This window comes from Colius striatus, chromosome 6 (assembly GCF_028858725.1).
Source record: "Colius striatus isolate bColStr4 chromosome 6, bColStr4.1.hap1, whole genome shotgun sequence".
In the NCBI taxonomy this organism is placed as follows: domain Eukaryota; kingdom Metazoa; phylum Chordata; class Aves; order Coliiformes; family Coliidae; genus Colius; species Colius striatus.
The window spans coordinates 36,845,718-36,868,658 of NC_084764.1; the positions used below are offsets into that span (position 1 = coordinate 36,845,718).

At 41.1% G+C, this 22,941-nt stretch overlaps 1 protein-coding gene across 1 annotated transcript; it reads left to right on the top strand.

The window, feature by feature from the left end:
* The first annotated feature begins 928 nt into the window (after positions 1-928).
* NAA30 (N-alpha-acetyltransferase 30, NatC catalytic subunit) lies at positions 929-20,868 on the top strand. Its single transcript, XM_061997939.1, has 5 exons — positions 929-1,056; positions 1,344-2,276; positions 9,920-10,043; positions 12,228-12,283; positions 19,621-20,868. Exons 2-5 carry the CDS (start codon positions 1,347-1,349, stop codon positions 19,756-19,758), a joined length of 1,248 nt encoding a protein of 415 aa, XP_061853923.1. The 5' UTR covers positions 929-1,056; positions 1,344-1,346; the 3' UTR covers positions 19,759-20,868.
* Positions 20,869-22,941: the final 2,073 nt, after the last annotated feature.

Below are 22,941 nucleotides of genomic sequence, written 5' to 3' on the forward strand. Positions count from 1 at the left end.
GCAGTGGGGGTGAACTGTATCTCTAAAAGTCCCTTCCAACCCCTACCATTCTGTGATTCTGTGACACGTGGAGAAGTTACTTGGTTTTCCTTTTAAGTCCAGACCTGTCACTTCCTTGAAAAATAACCTTAGCAAACAAGAAAGAGCAAGTCTTACAGCAAAGGTTTTGAGACAGGAGGAAAACCTCACCACTTCTCTGCACTTTAAGGGGCTGCGTGTGCATGTTAACAGAATCCTCACATCCAGAGGACTTGTTTGTGGCTGTGGTACCTAGTATGGTCTTCTTAAAACAAAGGTTATCTAATGCAAAAGAGCTGTGGAGATCGTTTGAGACTACTTCGTGCAGCTTTGCCTTGTTTCCACGCAGTCACAGGCCTGCCTTTGCCTATCTGGTGAAGGAATGACGTCCCTCATGCTGCTTTTGAAAGGAAAAGCAACAACTGCTTTTCCAGCACGAGTATCGCTGAAACGCTGCCCGCAGCGATCCCGAGCCCAAAGGCCGCTTGCTGGGCAGCGCCCGCGCCCAGCCCGCTTTGGGCTAATCAACCGAAGCGCAAACGCGAATGTGAGCGTCTCCCGTGGGCTGAGGGAGGGTAGAGGAGGCAACAAAGGGAGACGTTTGAGGATCCACAGCCGCGAGTGGGGAAACGTGCGTCCACCGAGCCCGGCGCGCAGGCAGAGCAGGAGCACCCGGCCCGAGCTCGACCCCAGCGCCGGCCGTGACCGCCACGGCAGCCCCGGGAGGGGTGCGCCGAGCCTTCCGGGCTGGCCAGCGGGTCCGACAGGGCGCTGCCGGTAGAAGGCTCCGTGCGGCGAGGCCGAGCCGGGCCAGGTCGAACCCACCCCAGCCGTGCGGCGGCGCGAACGCTGCGGCGCGAGCGCGGGCCCGCCCCCGCCGCTCCGTCCCGCCCCACCGCCGCTAGGCCCCGCCGCCAAGAGAGGAAGCGTCGTAACGGCTGACAGGAAACTTGGTCGCGGGTTACGGCAGCGGCGGCCGCGCTTGGCGGCCGCGGGCTGAACGGAGAGTGGGAGCCGCGGCGCTGAGGAGACGCGGGGGTGAGTGGCGGCGGCGGGCGGGGGGGCCGCGGCGGCGCCAGTGTGGCCGCCCGGGGCCCACGAGGGCTTGCGGAAGGGCCCCGGCGGCGGTGGGGGGGTGCGGGGCAGCAGGAAGAGGCGGCGGCGGGGCGGCGCAGGCGGGGCCCGGGCACCGTCTCTGCCTTTGTTCGCGCCCCCCAACCCCCCCGCCCGGGCCGCGGCCCGCGAGGCCGCCGCTTCTCCCCTTCTCGCCCCCACCTCGTCTGACGCCCTCTTCCTCGGTGAGTTTGTGTCGGTCTCTCCCATAGGATATGGCCGAGGTACCGCCGGGGCCTAGCAGCGTCCTCTCCCCGCAGGGGGACACGCTCTCCCTCTTCCCCGGAGGAGGAGGAGGAGGGGGGGCTGCTTCCTCCTCTTCCACCTCCTCTGCTGCCGCCGTCGCCTGCACCGGGGCCCAGGACGAGGAGGCCGAAGAGGAAGAGGAGGAGGAGGAGGAAGAGGAGGGACTCGCGGGCGGACGGGAACAGCAGCAGCGAGGAGGAGGAGGCAGCGACGGCGGCAAGGGGGGGCCGCAGCACCGCCTCCATCACCACCACCACCACCATCCCCCGCACCACAACCACCAGCTCAACGGCCTCATCAGCCCCGAGCTGCGGCATCTGCGGGCCTCCCTCAAGAGCAAGATCCTCAGCTCGGAGGCAGGGGTAGCCCCCGAGGGGCAGGAGAACAAGCGAGCCAGCAAAACAATGGGCTCCGGACAGCAGCAGCAACAGTCATCGCCCCCGACCACAGCACCGTGCTCGTCCTCCCTTACCAACCACCTCCCTCCCCAGGGAAGGACTGCACCCTCTCCTCCTCCTTCTCCCCCAGCAGCAGCAGCAAGAGAGGACAGGAGCCAGTCTGCTGCCACAGCTACAACTGCTGCTAAGACTGCAGCCCGCAATGGACTGGCAGGAGGGACTGGCTTGGAGGAGGAAGAGCAGGAGGAGGGAGATGAAAAAGGGGAGGAGGAGGAGGAGTCCCTGCTGCTACTCTCTAGGTCCTTAGCAGCAGCTTGCAGTTTGAAAGGCTCGGGAACGGACTCTCAGCCCGAGGAGGACCTAACGATACGATACGTCCGATATGAGTCAGAGCTGCAGATGCCCGATATCATGAGACTGATCACCAAAGATCTGTCTGAACCTTACTCCATTTACACATATAGGTATTTTATCCACAACTGGCCACAACTTTGCTTTTTGGTAAGTCTCAAAGGGAACAGGGAGGGCTGGAATTTGGGAGTGGTTTGGGGCTAGGGAGGAGAGGATTAAAGGGTTGACACTTGTGGAAATCCTTCTAATAATCTTTTTGTGGATAAGGCCAAGCTTTTTAGGAAGTACCTGGCTTCCTAATGAGGTCTCCTTGTGACCTCTGCACATGTAAGTAAAGCATACAGCTGAAGTTCCTCCATTTGTTAAGGTACGTTTTAAGTGGTGGGGAAGGGGTTTGAGCACAGGACTAAGATTCAGGAATTCAAAGCTTCTAATCTTGGTTTTGACGTTGACTTTTATGACCTTGGGTAGCTCATTTTATCCTTCTGTTTCAGTTCCTAGGCTTGTATTTAAAAAAGAAAGTACTCAGTCCACTAGTGTCTCCTGAGTGCCTAGTAATCCTCACACAACGGTTTTAAACCGTTGGTTTTAAACCAGACATGGCCAGAATTTAGATGTTGAGTCACACATGGACAGACACTGTGTAGGCATTTTGATCTGTGAGCTTACTTTGAAAAAGATGAGTGCAACTGTTTTGTCTTACAGGTGTGGTAGTGTGTGCAGCATGTAGAAATTATCTTACTGCACTGACCATGTGGTTAGTCTTATATTCTTCCTACTGCACTATTTAGCTGTCGCCCTGTTCTAAATGTTTAGCACTTCTTATGTAAGAACTCATGTCTGAGTTGAAAAGCAGGCTTTTAGGATAACAATCTGTCCGCAGGTATACAAAACTGAGTGTAAAATGGCCTGAGGAGTATATGTGCACAGTGGGAGCTTGGCTGTGTTTGATTTACTCATAGGAAAACTTACATCTGCAAACCAGAGCACTTATGGGAGTGCATCGCACTTCCTTGCTAAGGTAAATGATGAATTTTTCTCTCTTGATGTTTTAATCAAGGCTGGACAAAGGTAAGATTTAACCAGATCTGAGATACTCTTTAATTCAAAAGTATCTCTGTAAAATTTTAAAAGGATATGAGTACAGGAGGTGACACTAATGGAATCCATCTGGCCTCAAACTTCCTGAACATTCTTGGTTTAGGGTCTGGTGTAATTTATAGCTGGATTTATATGATTTACAGGAGGATTTCCAGAATTGTGCCTCTTAAAGCTCTAAAGAGAGAATACTGTAGGATTATAGGAAGTTGAGCAAAGCATTACCTTCTGGAACTAAACAAATAAAAAATATTTGAAAACATAGCTGGATGCAAAGTTATGTTTGCCATTATACAGATGCTGATCAGAGCAGAATGGTATTTCTTTAAGCACTGAGCTGTGCTTGTGACTGATGGACCTCACACTGAACATAAATCCTTGTGACTGTGATTCTGTGAACAGCAAATGTCCATGCCCTCAGCATCAGGGTAATGTTAGATTGCTAGATCACAATGCATTTGTTTAGACTTCAAATCTTCATTTTTGTGCCAGGGAGTAACTTGAGAATTTTGTTACTAAAAGAGCATTGGCAAGTTGTTTGACAGAGCACTAAACTAGGTGATTTTTATTGAGTGCATTCAAAGAATAAGATAGAGCTCAAGGAAAAGAAAGTGTATTAAGATTATTTTGTAGTAACAGCTCCTATTTTTAGTAGTCTTGAAGAACCAACAAAACTTTATTTGAACTCTTGTGTATTTGACATTGTTTTGAGAGTGGAATGATGTAAAATACACAACTGTAGAGAAGAATATGTGGCTATGAATGTCTAAAGTAAGGAAATCATTAACTTAATAATTTGAAGATCTTTGATGAAGGTTTCCTTGTGACTGGTTGTAGTATTTTTTTTTGGTTGGTTTTTTGGTTGGTTTTATTATTTTTTTTTTAGAGCTTGTCCTGAAGACTTTCTGTTCCATAAAATTGAATTTGTTCCCGCAGTTAATAGATTCCTGAACTACTTCTACCTAATAAATCTCTTTAAAATATTTATCTTCAAACAGGGACGGCATTTTTCAATTAGCAAGAGCAGTGTTAGGATGGTGAACAGAAGCATAGTGCTTGATCTCACAGAATCATTTGTCTTTCCTGCCCTAATCCTGTGGTTCCAGTTTTGTTGTGGTTTTGGTTGGTCTTGAGGAGTTAAGAGTGCAATTTGATTATACTTGAAAAAATACTGCAGTTGTTCAATTAGTTCCTTTACTAAATTCCACCATCACCATATTTAAAATCATAGAATTGTTTCAGTTGGAAGAGACCTTTAAGTTCATGGAGTCCGAGCCCTCCCTCACACTCCCCAGCCCACCACTGACCCATGGCTCTCAGCACCTCAGCTCCACGGCTTTGCAATAGCTCCAGGGATGGAGGCTCCCCCCCTCCCTGGGAAGTGTGGGACAGAGGCTGACAACTGTCTCAGGGAAAAAGTTCTTCCTCAGCTCCAATCTAAACCTCCTCTGGAATCTTCCACGTCATACTCACCTGTTTTCGTTGTGCTGTTGTGGGCTCCTTTCCCTTGCAACATTTGAGGGAAAGTACTAACATAATTTAAATTTGAGATGTGTGTTTTCTGTAAATGATCAGCAGTTGTCCCTTGCTGGTATTTATTCAGTAAACCATCTTACACACCATCATTTTGCTATTTAGCACATTGGACACCTGACAATGCAGACACCTGACAATACCGTTTTCTGAGGACATCATTAATGTTATTCCTGACAATGATTATCTCATGGGTTTGGAACTTGCAGTGTTTTGGCTCTGCCTTTCCAAGGATTGCTTGCTTTTCGTTTCTGTTCATCTACTCCTTTCTGGCTTGTACTAACCCTTGTGTTTCTCTGATTTGAGAAGCTTTAAGATAGCTCTCCCAGCACCCACATACAACTTGTAAGTTTGTATTTGTCTGTATGTATGTTTGTGTTTTAGGGTCATGTTTCTGTTGGTTTAGGGCTCCAAATATTTGCACAGCAGGATGTCACACGTGCTGCTGTTGGTACAAGGGAAGAAGTGAGATACAGAACTCGAGGGAAGGCATAGGACCAACTCTAACTTGTCAGTAGAACATTTTGCTGTATCGAACCGCTTTCTACTAGTACACTCAAAAAAGAAGTTCATATTTCCCTTTAAAAGGACCTGGAGATACTAGGAATCTTCAAAATTTGTTCACTTTAATGTCAGATTCATCAATGTAACTGTCTTGCTGGCTTTTGGGGTAACAATTTGTGAGTACTTGAGGGTCAGTCCTGATGTGTTACACTGCTGCATTATCTGACTGAGCTGTTGCAGGGTAATAACCTTCTCCTCCATGAATGGCAGCTCTGCTCACACTCAGGTTTCACCTGTCTTTGGGAGAGCAGGTTTGCCCTGTGTTCTAGGTGTGGATGCTCTCTAAGTGCTTGTTTTTTACTTACTCCCAGGAGCTCTGTCAGCCCAGTTTCTCTTCAGATGACCTATGAGAACCACTCCTCGGTCAAAAAATGACAGAGGAAGGAGGTGTCTTGTTTCACATGAGGCATTTTTAAGCAGTGCTGTAGCTTTGCCCCCACCTGGATTATAAATGCATTTTTGAAGTTGTAGCTTACTTTTAAAGTGTTGTTGTGGCTTCTAGTCTTAGCAGTGTTAAAGTTCTAGAACTTTAATTTAGAATTGATCCATTAAATAGATCAGAAAATTGTTTTCAAAACACTTTAGCGTGGGAGAGGTATGCTTAGGAAAGGTTGCTCTGTGACAAAGTTTGAATAAAACAGGATATAGTAAAAGCAGAGTTGTGTCTGAGTGGTGTAACCTCTCTTGTAATTCACAGTACTACACCACTCAGCTGCCTTTTAAGAAAAATCTGGAAAAATCTGTGCTCTTATTGGGTTCTTAACTTTGCCACTAGCTATAGCAGCATTTATGATTTAAACTGTCACAAGTTTAAAAATAACCTGTTAATTTAATGTGATTTTTAGATGTCTTGTAAATCCCAAATTACTGCAGTTAAGATCTTGTTTTTATACGAATGCTTTGCCATTTTGTTTTTAAATTGGATTTTATTCCAGTCTGAGTATACTTCATGTTGAAATTAAGACTTGTGAGACATTATTCCTGTTTTTCAGTTGTGGAAAACTTGGAACAGGAAAGTTAGGAAACTGTCTGTGAAGTCTTCCTAGCCTCGTGACAGACAGTGGAAAAAACTCTAACATCCATTCCCAGTTTGCAAACTCTCTCCGTATTACGGTTTCCTCTTATGAATGGTCATAGTTTCAGATAGGGGATCGCTGTGCTGCTTCTCTCTGTCAGTGGCTGTGTGAAAACTTCAGGCATTGCAGCATCCAAGTGCGTAACTGCTCTTGCAGCTCCTCTGGCAGTGCCTTTGCACGGGAAGGAATTGCTCGCATCCAGTTTCATAGAGTGGAAATAGAGCAACTTGCCCAGGATCATAAAGAGCTGTGACTGAACTTGCCAGACTTTGAGGTTAAAACCATTATCTGAGTGTATCTGATGGTGTTCAGTACCCTGATTGCTCCATGTAAGCCAAAGTATTCAGGTAGAACTGTTTTGGTGGTACTTCGGGATGGGTTTTGTTGGGTGTGTGAAGGGGAAGCTGTATTACTGTAGCACAAGTTCTATCTACTGCCTTTGAATCACAAAATATTTCTCTTCCAGTAGATGATTAGTTGTTTTAATCTTCTTTAAATGGGAACAAATATCACAGGATCTGGCTATTAAACCCATTGACCATGGCTGACAGACTTAATGCCATTTCTACCAATTAATGCCAATTGTTTTATTTTGTTCAAAAAAGTAATGTTCTGGCTGATTTACAGACCTGTCAGTGCTAACTCTTTTAGTAACACAGGGTTGCAATGTGAAGATGATAAAATCTACTTTGTTTGAAACATTTAAACTAATTCATAAGAACAAAGTAGATGCAAATGTTGGATTTGAATTCATGTATGTTAATTCTGATGATGATTTATGAATGGAGTCAATCTTATAGTACTCCATGAGGTTTATAATATATAATAGTAACTTGGGCTGATTTCCATTTGTAGGAACTTGTATGTTTCGAAGTACTCTCACATACCTGAAAAGAAAATGTGGCCCATGATTGTCTTTTCATAAATGGTGGGTGGTGTGTGGGAGCTACTTTTCCTCCCTACTCTCCCTATTTCGGTCTGGGATTTTCTGTTGTGTTTTTTATTAACAGTTTGACCTTATCCAGGGGATTAAACAACAGTGTTTCACATCACATTTTAGGTTTGTTCCCAGCTTTTAGATAAGGTTGGAGAGATGGAGACTGAAGGAAAGTAAAAAAAAAAAAAAAAACCCAAAAAAAAAACCAAACCAAACCTCAAATTGAGGTGGAAATGCAGCACCCTCTCTAAGTGGAACAACTGTAGATCAACTGGCAGACTTACCCACCTAAAGACAGAAATAGATTTAAGTGTTTGAGGAACTCATAACAAAGTCATACTTTATTCAGCTCTCTGACAACAGTGGTAAAACCGGTAAATATTTGCTGCTTTGATCACTGAAACAAAGTTCTTTGCTGTTCATTTAGTGTTTTAAACATATGACTCATTAACATAGCTTTTCTGAAAAGTGCTCAAAACAAGAAGGATGCAGCATCTAGAGTGTCACTACTCTTGGAAGTGTGTAAAGAAAAAAAAAACAAAGTAAAAAATTCTCCACATGACTGTTACGATCAGCAACTTGCATGTGTTCACTTCAAGGCAAAGCATAACTATAATGTGCTAGTTTGTGATGTGGGGTGTTTTTTTTTAGTGAGGTCTAAGATTACATCTAGGTACTCTGCATAATTATAGCAGTATTATGAACAGTCTGTCTGATGATACTCTTTATTTAACTCCCTGGTTTCCTCGGGTCTGAGCGGAGATACAAAACTTGGCTTGGGCTGACATTTTGCATACACAGTTTTAGTATAAGTACAGCTTTGCTTTTCTATGGAGTAAACTGTTTTAGAACGAATGAAAGCCTGCTTAGAAGCTGTTTAAGTCCATTTAGATCATGCTACAGTTTTCATTTGTTGCTTTAAAAAACACTTGTTTAGATTGTTCAAGATTGTTCTTGGATACTGCTAAAAGAATTTATTTCCCTACCAATAAAAGAACTTAGCAATAATTTTATTTGCCCAATGAGCTTAAACTATATTGGAAGTGGTGTTAGGATCACACTGTATCATAGAGCTTTGGAACTGCAGCTCATATGTTTTGGGCTGCTTCATTCCACCTTTGGGTCAGCTACCGACTAAGAGTTAACTTTTAAATAACGTACCATGTGGGTAGAGATGCTAGAAGACATTATTCTTCTTGGGGTAAAGATCCTGTGTAAAATCCTGTATTTCTATGCCTGCTATATGATCTACCTGAATGAGTCTTCTGTCCAAGGGTTCTTAGCCTACAAGCTGTGTACAAAAAGGTTCAGATGGTTGGAAGCTAATAGAGTATGTACTCTATTGTATGACTGTGGAGGAGTGAGTGCTGGGTTCCCAGGTGGGCTGCACTGAGGCCTGGCCATGTTGGCTCTGGCAAGTCTTTTTCATCTGACCTGTCTTACTGCTATAAATTTGGATTATCCAAAAGTGCTTGTGCTGACACATGCTTGTGCCAATCATGCACTGAGGACCTGGTTTAGTTGCTGCACTGAAGCTGAAGGCTATTTCCCCCCTGCAGATCCAGGTCTATCAAAGTCTATGCATCCACTTATACACCCATACGTACAATTATGAGTTTCTTTTTATCTCTGTCAATCTTCCCTGAATGAACAGTAATTCATTCCCCCCCCCTTGGATGTGATCCTACTCTGCAGCATGATTCAGTTTTACTGCTGCAGGTTATAATGTCATTAATCTCTCATGCTGCTTAATCCTTCAGTTAACATATGACTTGTTTTTTTTATACTATAACATATTTCATGCTAAAATTCTGATGGTTCTGCAAGTGATTTGATAAGTGTTTGGGTAGGAGTTAGATTCTTTTCTTTGGGTTATTTTTTTCCTTAGTATTTCAGAGTAACATCTTCTTGACCAAGGTTTTTGTGACAATGCTGTTGGGATTAACTGTCGGTGGATAGCTCTTAACAAATGAAATCTCTGAACAGTTAAAATGTGTGAAATTAACTGTGTACTTTTTTTTGTTTGTTCTCTGGGTGTCATATGACTAAAAAGGACAGTTTCTAAAGATTAAACACAGCAACATTTTTCTCTGATCCTTTGTGGCCTTGACATTAAAACCAGTCAAAAATTAAGCACGTTATCTACCACAGCCCTTGTATGTGAGAAACCAGATCACCATGAAACCGGAGGAATGGGCCTTTTTTTTCGTCTGCAGCAGCACATGTGCAAGAGTGGTTTATGCCTTAGCCTGGTCTTTTTTTCTTCTTCTTTTTCTTCCCTTTTCTACCACACATGTTCTTGCCAGTAGACTTTGTGGAATAATAATGTGGTCTCTCCAAAACAATACATTGGTTGTTAATTGATTTGTAACACGATTTGAACATAATAAAGAAATAAGTGTTCTTTAATCTTGTTTACAATTTCGGAGATGTTTTTAGTATTTATTTAGTTGGGGTTTTTTTATATATAGTTTTACGCAAACAGATTTTGTCTGTCTGTTTCACTTTAAATGAACTGGTTTACTACTTTTGTTAGCACTGTAGATCACAAACTGAGAATGCATACGTGTATGTTTGTCTTTAAGGCCATGGTAGGTGAGGAGTGTGTAGGTGCCATCGTCTGCAAGCTGGATATGCACAAAAAGATGTTCCGCAGAGGTTATATAGCCATGTTAGCAGTGGATTCCAAATACAGAAGAAAAGGAATTGGTAAGAATAGCCTTTTTTGTTGTTTTTTACTTAAATCCTGTAGTTGGGATAACTGTAGCTGTTGGAAAGATTTAAGCAGAACTACTAGATGTGGTATTTTTTCTGTCGGCCCCACCGTGATCGACCACACAAGTTCCTCAGGGGCTTTTAAAAATATTGTTAAAATAACCTCAAATGCTCCATGAGATTTACTTATAGGATATAATAAAGCTAAAAAGAAAGCCGGTCAGCAGCCCTTTACCTCTGCCTAGTACCACAACAGTGGGAATTGCTTTGCATTTTTCTACATGCCCTCATCACTATTTCTGTTGTATTCAGTCTGCCTTTTTTCACCAAACTTATCTGCTGGCTTTCACCTATCAATGATGCATATATTGCCTGTTGGAGAATGCATATAGCTCATTGTCATATTAATAAGTGAAGAAAAATAGTTTTGTATTGCTATTTGAATGATTGAAATACTTAGCAGGGAGTTTACCCTCCCTCATTAATCAGTTTTGTCCTGATGACGGGACTTTTCATTCTAACAACAGTTGACTTAATTAAAAGTCTGTTCTTAAAGAACTTTTTTGTGTTGGTGGTTGTGAAGTTACGTTTTGCACCATTTTTAACTTAAAACACAAACATCAGCTTTAAAGGCAAGAAATGTGCTTCACCACCATTCACACTCAGCAGCTCATGATTTTGTGATTAAAGACAAACTTACTTGCAATGGAAAAATGTGATGATACATTGCAGAAGAGTACTATTGTGTTTGTTCTCCTCTTCAAACAAAAAAAGCCCAACTCCTAAAAACTTGAAGCACTGCATATTATCATGACTATTCAGGCATGTGCAGTTTTTTTGTTGTTGTTGTTGTTCTCCAGTGCAATTCAAATCCCATTGTTGATTTCTATAGTGGAGCTGAGGGAAGAGGATACTGAGAAATCACCGTCTCTCCTTTCCTTTTAGCTGAGTCATGGACGAGCCTACCATAATTTAATTGCAGGTGCTTGGATTCATAAGCAAATAACAACTAATGCTGTTATTATGGAAGATCTCTGCAAGATTTTTCCCTCCCTTTAGTTCATTATTTCATATAAATAGAAAAAAACTGTCTGAAACTATATATATAGAATTTATACGTAAAGCCTTGATTGCTTTACCGTTATGTATGTTGACTTTTTCCTCTGTTTTCCACCTTGCTGTGTCTCAAAAGTGTGCTGTTAATCTGCAGACTTGCTTTATATGTAGTATGGTTCTGTCCTATGTTCAGTGAAAAACTTAATTTATTAAAGTTTTGAGGATACTTTAAAACATTCTCTAGATTCCTTGGGGTTTTTTTTCCTTTTCCTTAGCCTTCTTATGGAAGTGAGATTTATGCAATTTCATTGAACAGCAGTTTTTTCCACTAATAACTTTGAAATCAACTTTCAATTTCACCCCAATTCTACAGACAGGTAGGGATATTACATTTGTAGAACTGTTGTGAAATAGATGAAAAATAATGATAAAAAGTTAAATTAATGCTTGACTGAGGGGAAGGGATGGGCTTCAACCATATTATTAGATACTAGCAAATCCAAATGGGAATGAGCCACAAGAAAAGTGGTTTCGTAAGTTCTGTTACTAATAGAAGTATTTGTTTTAGTAAGAGGAAATTCCCTTGGAAGATGAATGTCCTTCAAGTATGTGCCAGCAGATTTTTACTTTAAATGCAACAAAAAGGAATGAATCACATCTTGGAAGACTATATATAACACTATGTTTAACATAGAAGCCTGTTTCTAATATCCTTGTTAGAAGAATCTTGCACTCAAGCAGAGTCTCTGGATAATATTGTGGATTATTTTAACATTAAAACTTGAGACTGCAACTTGACTTCAACTTCTCCCTTCTTTCTTCCCTTCTTTCTTCCCTTCTTTCTTCCCTTCTTTCTTCCCTTCTTTCTTCCCTTCTTTCTTCCCTTCTTTCTTCCCTTCTTTCTTCCCTTCTTTCTTCCCTTCTTTCTTCCCTTCTTTCTTCCCTTCTTTCTTCCCTTCTTTCTTCCCTTCTTTCTTCCCTTCTTTCTTCCCTTCTTTCTTCCCTTCTTTCTTCCCTACATTGCCCAGGTGTCACATCATATAGGTAGCACACATGTTAATCATGTATAAAATATCATCTTTTGCATTGCAACTCTGATGCTTACTGAAATCTATGTTTCAGGTACAAACTTGGTTAAGAAAGCTATTTATGCTATGGTTGAAGGCGATTGTGATGAGGTAAGATTTTATACTCAAAAAACTTTCATAATGTAAGTAGTTTGCATTCTGCTATATGTGCATTCATTTTTCAGGTTTTTCTTCTACAGGACTTTTTTAGTTTTTTAGGTGGGGTGTGGTTTAGTAAGAAGCTGTTCCTTTTATAATAAAGAGAAAAATAACTTCAGAAAAATATATGGCCCAAATAGGAGAAGGATTTTCTAAATTTGTCATGATGGCTGAAATTCTCTGCTTCAGGTTTTGTTTTCCTTCAGGAAGGTGTCCCAGCCTTTGGTCACAGGCACATTTTCCTCCACAGAGATTCTAGGTTTAAGTACTACTGACCAGTGTAGCTTGCATGTTGTGTGCAATACTTCCATACTTTTAAAATGCACAGAGATACAGGAACAATACATGCTGTAGTATTTCAGAATGTGGTTTTATCTCAACAAGTCATCAGGCTGTTCCAACAGTGCAAAGCTATGTTATGTAGCAGTAACAGAGCTCTCCCAGTTTGGCATGTCAATGACAGCTTGGAAGGAAAGTGAATGAATTGCTGTCAGACTTTCTCTGGCCTGTGTGTTATAAGTCTTTCACCAGATTACAGTTGCTGCTTTTAAAGAAAATATATGTAAAGCAAATTATTCTCTTGATGTGCCATGTTTAACCTGGGAAGAACTCTCACTACATCCATCCTTTTTAATCCAGTTATCTGTCCCTTTAACTTTCATCTCTTTGGCATGATGCAATTGTGAGCTTGTTCACGGTATATGAGCACTGTGTCATTTCAGTGTGTCATGGTTAATGATCCTTTGATCTCAATGCTATCTTATTTCAACTGCTCCCTCAATGGTCCTGCTGCCATGTGGTGAAGTTTCTTACGCAAAACTACAATTTTTGTGGCAGGACTTCTGGCACATACTGTGTTTATTTTTCCACTTGCTGTGTTATGCCTCTTTCAGCATCCCTGCATATGTTCTGACTTCATTCATTGTTTGAGATATTTATCCTTCCCTTCAAATTCCTTCATGCCTCTGCTTACTGATGTCTTTTTTTTTTTAATACTCTCTAATTTCTGTTCTGCTCTGGCAGTATAGTGCAACCTGACAGTTCCTTTGGCTTGTCACTGCTATCATCACATGGTATATACATTCTCTAATCTGGTTTACTGCTTGCTACATTGAACTGATAACAAGCTTTTTTGCTCTTTGTTCACCATTGCTTTCCACTGTGGTCTTAATTCATTTACCATATTTAGAATGTTCAAGGTTTTAATAAATGAAGATATAACTGAGGAATAGCATCACACAGTTCACATTCGCAATTGGAGAGCTGAGATGCAGAGAAGTGAATTGCATCTTGTTACAGAGTCAGTAGTAAAAATGGCTATTTCAGGCTACCAGAGTTGCAATAATTACCGTATGATTTATGAGTGCATGTGTACTGCTGCTCACATAACTGCATCTCTAAGTTGGACTGTCTGACAGGTATATGCATACTGATCTCTCCTGTGTCTCTTTTTCTGTTGCTGTAAGATTAGTCCAAGAACCCTTCTTAGTGTTTTTTATCTTTATGCAAATGAAAGAAATGTGATAAAGATTACAGACTAGTTTGCAGTGAGATGTTGCTAAGTCTTAATCACAGATGTTCCTCTATGGTGCTGTATAAATGCTTTGTACCAGGTGCAGAGGGTATTTTTCAGAGGCTGTTGCTGTCCTTGTTTAATTGAAGGCGCCACAATTTGAGCTCTTCAAACTACGTACTGGACGGTTGTGGGCATGTTTCAGTTCTAGTTTGGGAACCGTGTAACTGTGTTTGTGGGATGATGATTCTGAACTAGTTATGCCCTGCTTCTTGGGGGCTTTTGCATCAGCTGAGTCTTGTGCTGGCACAGAATTTTGAAATGGGAGGTTATTATCCCGGGCAACATGGAGTGCAAGCAGAGTGTGTTTCTGACTTTCTGCACAGGTGAGCAAAGGCATGCCCACATTGATGCAGTTTCTTTTCACATGCAGGTTATTTACAGCCAAATACCAGTGTTTTCATGTTTTCTTTGCAACCAAGTGTAGGCTTCTTCCAGATGGTACAAAAGAATGATGTTGGTTATTTGCACAGCATGGTGAATTTCTGAGTTTCCGGTCGTGACCGGGATCTGAAAAATCCAGCTAGGCACCCATTAAAAGCTCTATCTGACAGAGCCAAGACACTCACCCTCATTAGTTTTTACAGTGGTTGTTGAAAGAACAGTTTCTGGCTGTCTGATGCCTAGAACTGAAGAAACATGATGGGGTCCTTCACAGTAGTTTGTGAGGTGTGTAAATAATCATCTTTACTGCTCTTAGTATATTATTCTACATCTCTTAATAAAATCAGAAGCATGGTAAAAATAAAAAGAGGCTGCTAATTGGTGCAAGATGAACTGCAATTAAAAAAATGCTATTTTCTGAAACTTGCTTGGAGTAGAATTTAAAACATGAATAGGCAGCTGTGGGTGTTATGAAAAATTTCCAAAGGCTGCTTGGAAACTCTGCCCTTCAGTCTAATTGTGGAATTGATACAGCAAACGTACTTAATAACCTGTAGCATATAAATGTTTCCTTCCTCATGTTGCTTTTAAAAGTACCGTAAGTAGGACTTTTGAGGTATCAACAGTGAGTCCTGAAAGAGAAAAGGTTTATACAGCACCAGAGATGAAAATGTCGAAAAATAACTACTGATGGGCTGGCATTTCAAAGTATGCTGCAATACTTGTAGCAATTGAGGAAGGTTTTTTTTTCCCCCCCCCTAAACTAATTTAGTGTGAATAAATTATGCTAAGCCTATGAAACAAGTGATTTACAGTGCAAGCTTCTGTGGTCAGCCAGCTGCCTAAGAGGTCGTTTACGCTATATGCCATGTTTCAAAGCTGAGAGGAAATATCCTTATAGCCAGAGGTTGTTTCCTGGCTTGAGGAAGCTGTGGGGTAAGTGAAGTGAATTGGCTGGGATGGAAGCTGTGTGGAGGGGAGGAGCTGGCAATGGCCTACATTAGAACAGAAACGAGGGAAATGATCTGATGTTGGGGGTGGGTAGTTGAACTAGAAATAACCTTCAAGCCCGAAGAAAGTACTCTACAGCATGCTTTGAGCTGGAGTGTCTGGATATAACATTACACAACTTGAGGGATCTTTGAGTTTTGTTTGTACCTTGGTAATTTGTCAGGCACTTGATGATAGTGAATGCAGTATTTGGCGTAGTGAATGAAAGGTTTTCAAGATTATAATGGCCCGAGTTTCCAATAAGTGGCAATGATTTAGAATAACTTTATGGGCTTGTTGCATAGAAAATATGAGCTATCGAAATATATCAGGTGAAGGTGAGTAGTTTTTCACCCATCTCCAAAGTTTGAAAGATACTTTTTCTTCCTGTGTGAAAAAAGGAAAGTATGAGCTAACTCTAGCAGCTTGGGTGCCTGGCTGACTTTTGTACATTTGCCTAGTTTTTACTGACAAGCAATTTTAAAAAAATGTAACTGCTCAAGACCTTCATGTGGAACTGTTACATCCCTTAATCAAAATTAGAAAGGAAGAGTTGTGTATTCATATGTAGGCTTTCCATCTCTAACAAATGACTTAAGTTATCTGCATACGATTCATTCACTTTCTGTTATGGAAATAACATATCATCTAACTGGTAACTAATCAGAATAAGACTCTAGTAAGTGAGACTTTCAAGAGCTTTTTTTTAAGCAAAGTGTAGAATGTGAAAAGGAATTGCAACCTCTCACAAGAAATTCCATTGGGAAAGTGGGTTTTTCTGGCCACACCAGTAAGTGTTCTGTTTTAATTCAGTACCACACTTGTAAAAACTAAATGTATGTTTTTATATAATCCTGCTTGAAATTATCAAACTGTTGTCATCTTAGATTTTCTTAATTTACTTTTCTTTAAAAGTTAAGGCACTTAAAACTGATTAAAGGCACTGGACAAGCACTCATAAATTATGATGAAATGCCAGACTTACAAGTGAGAATTAGCAACCTCTTCTGTGAGTGCTGAGAGAGTCCTTTCTTCATTTGCTTATTTGTTTTGGCTGTATTCATTCTATGACTTGGTTTCTAAACTGGAGTTCATTCAGAGTTTGAACTGAAGAAGCAAGAAAACTTGACCTCTCTATTTTGCTTCACTTTGTGAAAACACACAAGAAACATTGCACTCTGCTCTCACTCTAGAAGACTTCTTCCTTCTAACCCAGTTAAAATTAGAGACTTGAGTTAAAATGTTAAGTTTATGAAATTTAAGAGAAAGTAACAGCCTTCAGAAAGCTGTAAAAATGTTGTTAAATCCAAACAGACCTTTGCTGGCCTCCAGGGGAGGAAGTGATTCGGTTTACTAGAGGATTCAACAAACATGTGTAGAACAAAATAGATCCTATGAGGCCAGATATAAATGTAATGATAGAAGATTTGGAGCTTGACTGAAAATCTCACAGAGTAAGAGATCATTCTTCACCAAGTGAAGAGAATGACATTTGAATAAAATCAGAATCGTAGAAGGGCTTGGGTTGGAAGGGACCTTCAAGCTCATTTTGTTCCCACACCCTGCTATGGACAGGGACACCTTTCAACAAACCAGGTTACTCCAAGCCCCATCCAGCCTGCCTCTCTGGGTAACCTGTGCCAGGCCCTCACCCCCCTCACAGGGAAGAACTTCTTCCTTACATCTCGTCTCAATCTCGCCTCTTTCCAATTGAAACTATCACCCCTTTGTCCTATTGCTACATGCCCTTGTAAAAAATCCCTCTCCAGCTTTCTTGTCAGCCCCTTTAGGCACTGGAAGACTGCTGCAAGGTCCCCCCAGAGCCTTTTCTTCTCCAGGCTAAACACCCCCAAGTCTCTCATCCTGTCTATATAGGAGAGGGGCTCCACTATGATCATCCTTGTGACCTCCTCTGGACTCTCTCAATAAGTCCAAAATACAAATCTGTTTTCAGGTAATAGGAACTCGTGTTTAGCCCTTCAAGATCGAAGCAGTATGTTGAGATCAGGGATGTTATTTTTTCACTGTGCTGAATCTTCCTTATAAATACCAGAGCAAATCTCGTGCATTTGCTTCCGAGATGTGCATTCACTCAGCTAGTGGGATTCCAATAAACCTGAATTCCAACATTCAACCACTCCCTTAAATTCAGTGGTCTGCAGTGTTGGAGGTCTTTGAGCATTGCAAGGTGTTTGAGCTTGCAGTTGAATACAGACTTGTTCTATCACTCTGCCGGGCTATTAAACTTTTATGGGAGTGAATGCCACTTGTAGATAAAAGAGGTCAAATAATAGTCTTCTGCAGTGTGGATTTACACAGGTCAGTTTTCCTCGTTGGCATAAATCTGTTTTATTTTGAATTAAGAAGTTGTTCACTGTGTGTAATTGTGTAGAAAACAGCACTCTTCAGGAAAACTATTGCACTTCCATGATTTGTTACAAATTAATGGTTACTAGTTTTAATGGATTAAGGATGTTAAGAGTACTCAAGCAAATCACAAGACTTGATAGTAATATTCTTAGGTGCCAGCTAGAGAAATTCAGTCTCTTAATTCTTGCTTTATAGCAAGTCTATATAGTCTTTTTATAGTCTAAGAATTAGTGTGCAGGTACAAAAGACTGTCCTACTGTAATTTAAGGACTCTGACTAGTAATATTTTAATATGTGACTCAAGTTCCTCTTTGGGCAATGAACTACTACTAAGTCTTATGTTCATTGCATTGTTGGCCCCAGGTTTCCTATTCTTTCAACATTCTCACACTAAGAAGCACAGGAGGAATTATCCATTGGAATGTGGTCAGAGTGGCTTGAAACTTGAGTAATGGTCAAATAAATACATTAAATAGATTTTAAATCTTCTTGAAGGTGACGGGTGTAGATGCTGGCTGCCTCTGTCCTTTACCTTGCCTTAGCCACTCCTCAGACCGCAGCAGGCATAAGTGAACCTGAGGGACAGAAAAAGGAATGGTTTCTTACCAGGTTGCTTTTTTGAAGTAGCTCAGCAGCAAGCTTAGTGAGCTGGCAGAAGAGGTGAGGGGGAATGAAAATGTGTGCCTGAAGGCAGTGGGGACACAGTCTGGAAGGCAGATTGACTTACATTGCTCTGCAAATACAGGCTCATATTTCGCTCCTTGTTTTGAGCAGATGGGGGGGGGCGATGCTATATGGTTTTCTGGCTCTTTATTGGAAGAGAAGGGAGTGCTGAGTTTTGAGGCAGAGTAGATAACTCACTTTTGGACTCAGGGAGTTTTATGTATATAGTATTAACTGCAGAGTTGAGTATCGAGTGCTGGTTTAGAAATGGCCATTATTTGGCTATATAGTCTTTCTACAGTGTCCCTCAACTCTTGTTTAATACATGACTGTACACTGTCAGGGGATTGATTGTATGTAGTCTAATCAGCTTATTAGTTCATCCAATCTTCTTGCCATGATCTGTCCTTAATAGCAGAATCCTGAAATAATTGAGTTGGACAACAGCAAAGAGGCAAAACAAGTTTTTATCACTTGGAGTGGGTGCATGGCTTAACCAGTTACAGCAGAGCTTGTTCAGTGCATTTGGAGAAAAAAGCAGAAAACAGTTCTGAAGGACAGCAGTTTTGCAATTAACTTCTTCACGTCAGTGTAGTTTTTTGCCTATACTTGAGACTTCTGGGTCTTTGCTTAATTTGGGCTCCTCTTACGCTTGGGTTTGGTCTGTGCTATTCACAGCGGGTCCTCTCGAGACAGGACAGGGGGGAAATGGGAAAAGCTGTTTGTTCTTCCTGGTGTGCGCTCAGAGTTTGAGGTACTTGTGTTAAGCACAAATATTCTTTGCAAACATTGGACCCGACAGCTAGTTGTAGGATGCTGAAGCCTGTATTTAGGTCTCTTATCTATTGAATTAGAGGTCAAAGTGATTAAATGACTGAACAGAACATCCCAAGTTCACGTAGCATGCAAAAGCTTGGTTGCTCATTCAAAATTCAAAGTACTATTTGGACCCTGACCTGTTTGGGGCATGTGGTGTTGGGAGGTTGGGAGTTGTTTTTTTCCTTCTTGGGGTGTTTTTTTTGTCCTAGCTATTGGATAATGAGTTGCAGTACTGTTTACAGCAAAGAACTACAATCTCGATGCAAATGAAACTTGTTCTTACAATCACAATTGTTGGTTAACTCTTTTTCTTTCTTAAGTGTGGATATGAAGAGAGGTTGCTTGAGTCAGGATGAGGAAAAAAATAATTCCAGTCTTTGCTAATAAGTGTACCTAGAAATAGCTTAGCAACTGTTTCTGTAGTAGTGTGATTGCAACTGCTTTCTAGCACGATATGTTATCTTTTCTTCCCTTTTTTTTTTCCTTAAAGGTTGTATTGGAAACAGAAATCACAAATAAGTCTGCTTTGAAACTTTATGAGAACCTTGGTTTTGTGCGAGACAAGAGGCTTTTCAGATACTATTTAAATGGAGTTGATGCACTGCGTCTTAAACTATGGCTGCGTTAACAGAAACCATCCCATCGAGCAACTGACGTCCCAACAGCGCAGAGTCGTCCTTTGCACGCAATGCAATTTGTACAAAATTGCTTTGCAGGTGGACTTAGTAATCCCCATGCAGCTCTTTCTGTCAGTGTCTCATTTGAGTGTCGCACATATTTGTTGCACTTTGGCATGGCGCATTTGTTCAGAATTAAACCCGATTGTTTCAGACTTCTGAGTTCTTTTTGGTACCAGCGAGATGTGCCAGTTGATAGCCAAGATATGTTCATTTGTTTGCAAACCTACTGACTGTATTTACATACACAGTGAACGTTTTTCTCAAAGAACCTGTATGTGGAACATGAATTCTGGTTCCAGAAAAAAAAAAAACACCACAAAAAGCCAATGTAGACTGTAAAATTCTATAAGTATACTAACATTTCATACAAAAAAATTGCCATAGTTTTCTGGAAGAAGGCTTCAATTTTAGGTTTTATTTTTCAATATTGAATTTTCCATTCTTAAATACTGGTACCTCAGTGATTAGTGAATGAAAAAACCAATGTATTGTAGGGTGGGGTGTGTGTTACAATTGAGTAACAATTAAATTGCGTCTGCCAGTGCCTGTATAGATAAGTATATTTGTCTTCACCTCTGAGTTTGGAGTGCATGCTTTTATTCTTTTACTTTCTCTGATTGTCTTTGCAGGAAGATTTCTGCTTTTATTTAAATTCTCTGGATTTGATAATAAATTATTTCAGATTTTTATAATTTGGATACTTCTCCCAAACGAGGGTTTGGAAGGCCCTTCTTTTCTTCTAGCAAGAAGTGTAAGCTATTTTGAAAACCTGGAGTAGCTGCTAAGAGAGAACCTGATGTCACCAGTAAATCTCTGCTGGGTTTGGATGCACTTTTTTTGTCAAAAGAGTTGAGGGACTTTTAAAAGAAGATAGAGAAAAAAGAATGTAAATTGGTATGATTTTATTAAATCAAAATTAATGGTAGGAGTGCTGGAAAACAGCGATTTTAAGGTAGTTGGAACAATTTTTTTTTGATTCAGATTGCTCTGCTTCAGTGTTCTAAAATGCTTCAATCTTTGGTTCTTGGTCTTGGAAATAAATTTTAAGGTGTATTGTATCCATTTGGAGCTGCTTTCATTTTCTCTAAACTTCCATAAGCTAAATTATTGGGGGATTTCCCCCCCCCCCCCTAAAATCAAAGCTGAGGGGAAGGAATTCTCTCTTCCCTTTCTCCCTCTTTCTCACATTCACTCTTGCTCTGTTTTTCTCTAGTTGTTTTTCCTCCTTTCTTTAATTGGGCTTACATACGCATTACCACTACCCATCTCTTATTTTTTTCTTTTCCCAACAATTACAGTGTCTAGGCTTTCTTGTTCAGTGTGATTATATAGCCCAGGATCTATGAATCAGTTGGGTTTTTTTCACTTCAGGGCAGGGGGGGAAATGTTAGTTAATCGTGGAAGAACCGACATCATCTGTGAAAAAGGATGAACTCAGTGAATCTGCTCTTCTGTAGTTGAGCACACTCTTCAGATTTGCCTTACTACACTCTTTTTTTTTTTCTTAGGGTTTGGTTTGAGTCATGGATTTTTTTTTTTTGCTAATTACTGTACATTTAAAAACAAAACCAACAAAACCCCTACCTCCAGTAACATTTGGAAAAGAGCCCTGTGCAGGAAAACTGGATTTAAAGGAAAGCCTTATTTTGCACAGACCAATTGCACATGGTGATGGGCATCTCTTACCATGTACAAATGACGAGTTGTATTTGAAAATAAAGGTTTTTAATGCAAATTGGCCCTTCTGAGTTTTCTGCTTGTAGACACCATTTGTGCTTTTGAGGGGGTTTGTTCCCCTCAGTAAAGAAAACTCACATTCAAAGTGATGCCTGAGTCAAAGCGTTACAAACTGGAGCCTTATACCTTCAGAGTACAACCTGTATGTTGCCACTACTGCCTTGTGACATGATTTAAACCCTTTTGTTCGCATTATCCTAATCCCTCAGGTCTGCCAGTTTTTCTGGGTGGCTTTTCAGGAGGTTTTATTCATAATTAAGACTTAAACACTGGTAATGTTAAACCAGTTGAAGCAGACTTCGCTCCCTTGCGTTGGAGGGCTCTGGGACGCAGTGACTGCTCTAGTTTGTTTGAACCAAGGAGCCAGATCAGGGTGGTTTCCTGCCTCGTTCACAGCCATTGGAGATAGTATGGTAGGGGTTGGAAGGGACCTTTAGAGATCGTCCAGTCCCACCCCCCTGCAGAAGCAGGTTCACCTATCTTGTATCACAAATTGCAGACTAGGCTGTCTACTCTGTCTGATGATGTTTAAAAACTGAAAAGCCAGACAAGCAAGTTTTCTGCTGGTTAATCTTTAAGCTGTGGGTGTCAGAATTCTAAGTTGGCTTTTGAATCTCAAGTTGGCCGAAATGGCTTCTCATGAGGGCACTGCCAAAAAGTCGCTTCCCTTCCCAGCAAACTTCAAATACAATTCTGTTTGTTTGTTGTAAGAAGTAGTTGTTGCTGTGCAGGCTTGACAACACTGCGCAAAATAGGTGCAACGTTTCTTTGCAAAGAGCACATTTGCCGGAAAGGTTCTGATAGTGCTGCCCTGTAACCTGCAGTTCACCAAGATGCTGAAGCTGTGTGGGTTGGTTTGTATTAAAAGAAACAGATATTGTTCTCCACCTTGCTTGCGATTTGGATCTCAAGTGGGAAGTTCCAAATTTGCAAAGAGGCGAAGACAGGTTTTCAAAAGAAATCTAACAATGAAAAGTTGGTTATTTCTCATGTCTGTTGCTGAAACACAGTCCTCTCCCTGTCACCTTTTGCATTGACAAATCTAACTAAGGACTTGATCACTTATTAAATTTGCCCAACTGTTGCTGTTGGCTGACCTGTCAGTATGGATGTTTGCATTCTGTTGTTTTTTAAGACGTGAACAGGTTCATCACCTTCAAGGAAAATAGGTGTAAATCTAATTGGCGTTACATAGTACATCTCAGACTGTTTTTCAGGGCACTGCAAGACATTGCTCAGACCGAGTGCTATGTTAAAACAATTTCAGGTCTTGTATAAACATTAAAACCTATATTGGAATTCAGGTATCAGGTGAGCATCTATGAAAATGTCACGTGTTAAAATGCTGGACTGCTGTTTGGAGTGGGTTATGTTCTTCTGTCCCTTTATCCTTT

What these genes read in the sequence shown, in the direction of transcription:
- NAA30 (XM_061997939.1), top strand. Translation starts at nt 1,347, where the DNA reads ATGGCCGAGGTACCGCCGGGGCCTAGCAGCGTCCTCTCCCCGCAGGGG. An exon ending in ATACAGAAGAAAAGGAATTG is followed by an intron (nt 10,044 to 12,227) that starts GTAAGAATAGCC and finishes TCTATGTTTCAG; the next exon opens with GTACAAACTTGGTTAAGAAA. An exon ending in TTGAAGGCGATTGTGATGAG is followed by an intron (nt 12,284 to 19,620) that starts GTAAGATTTTAT and finishes TTTTCCTTAAAG; the next exon opens with GTTGTATTGGAAACAGAAAT.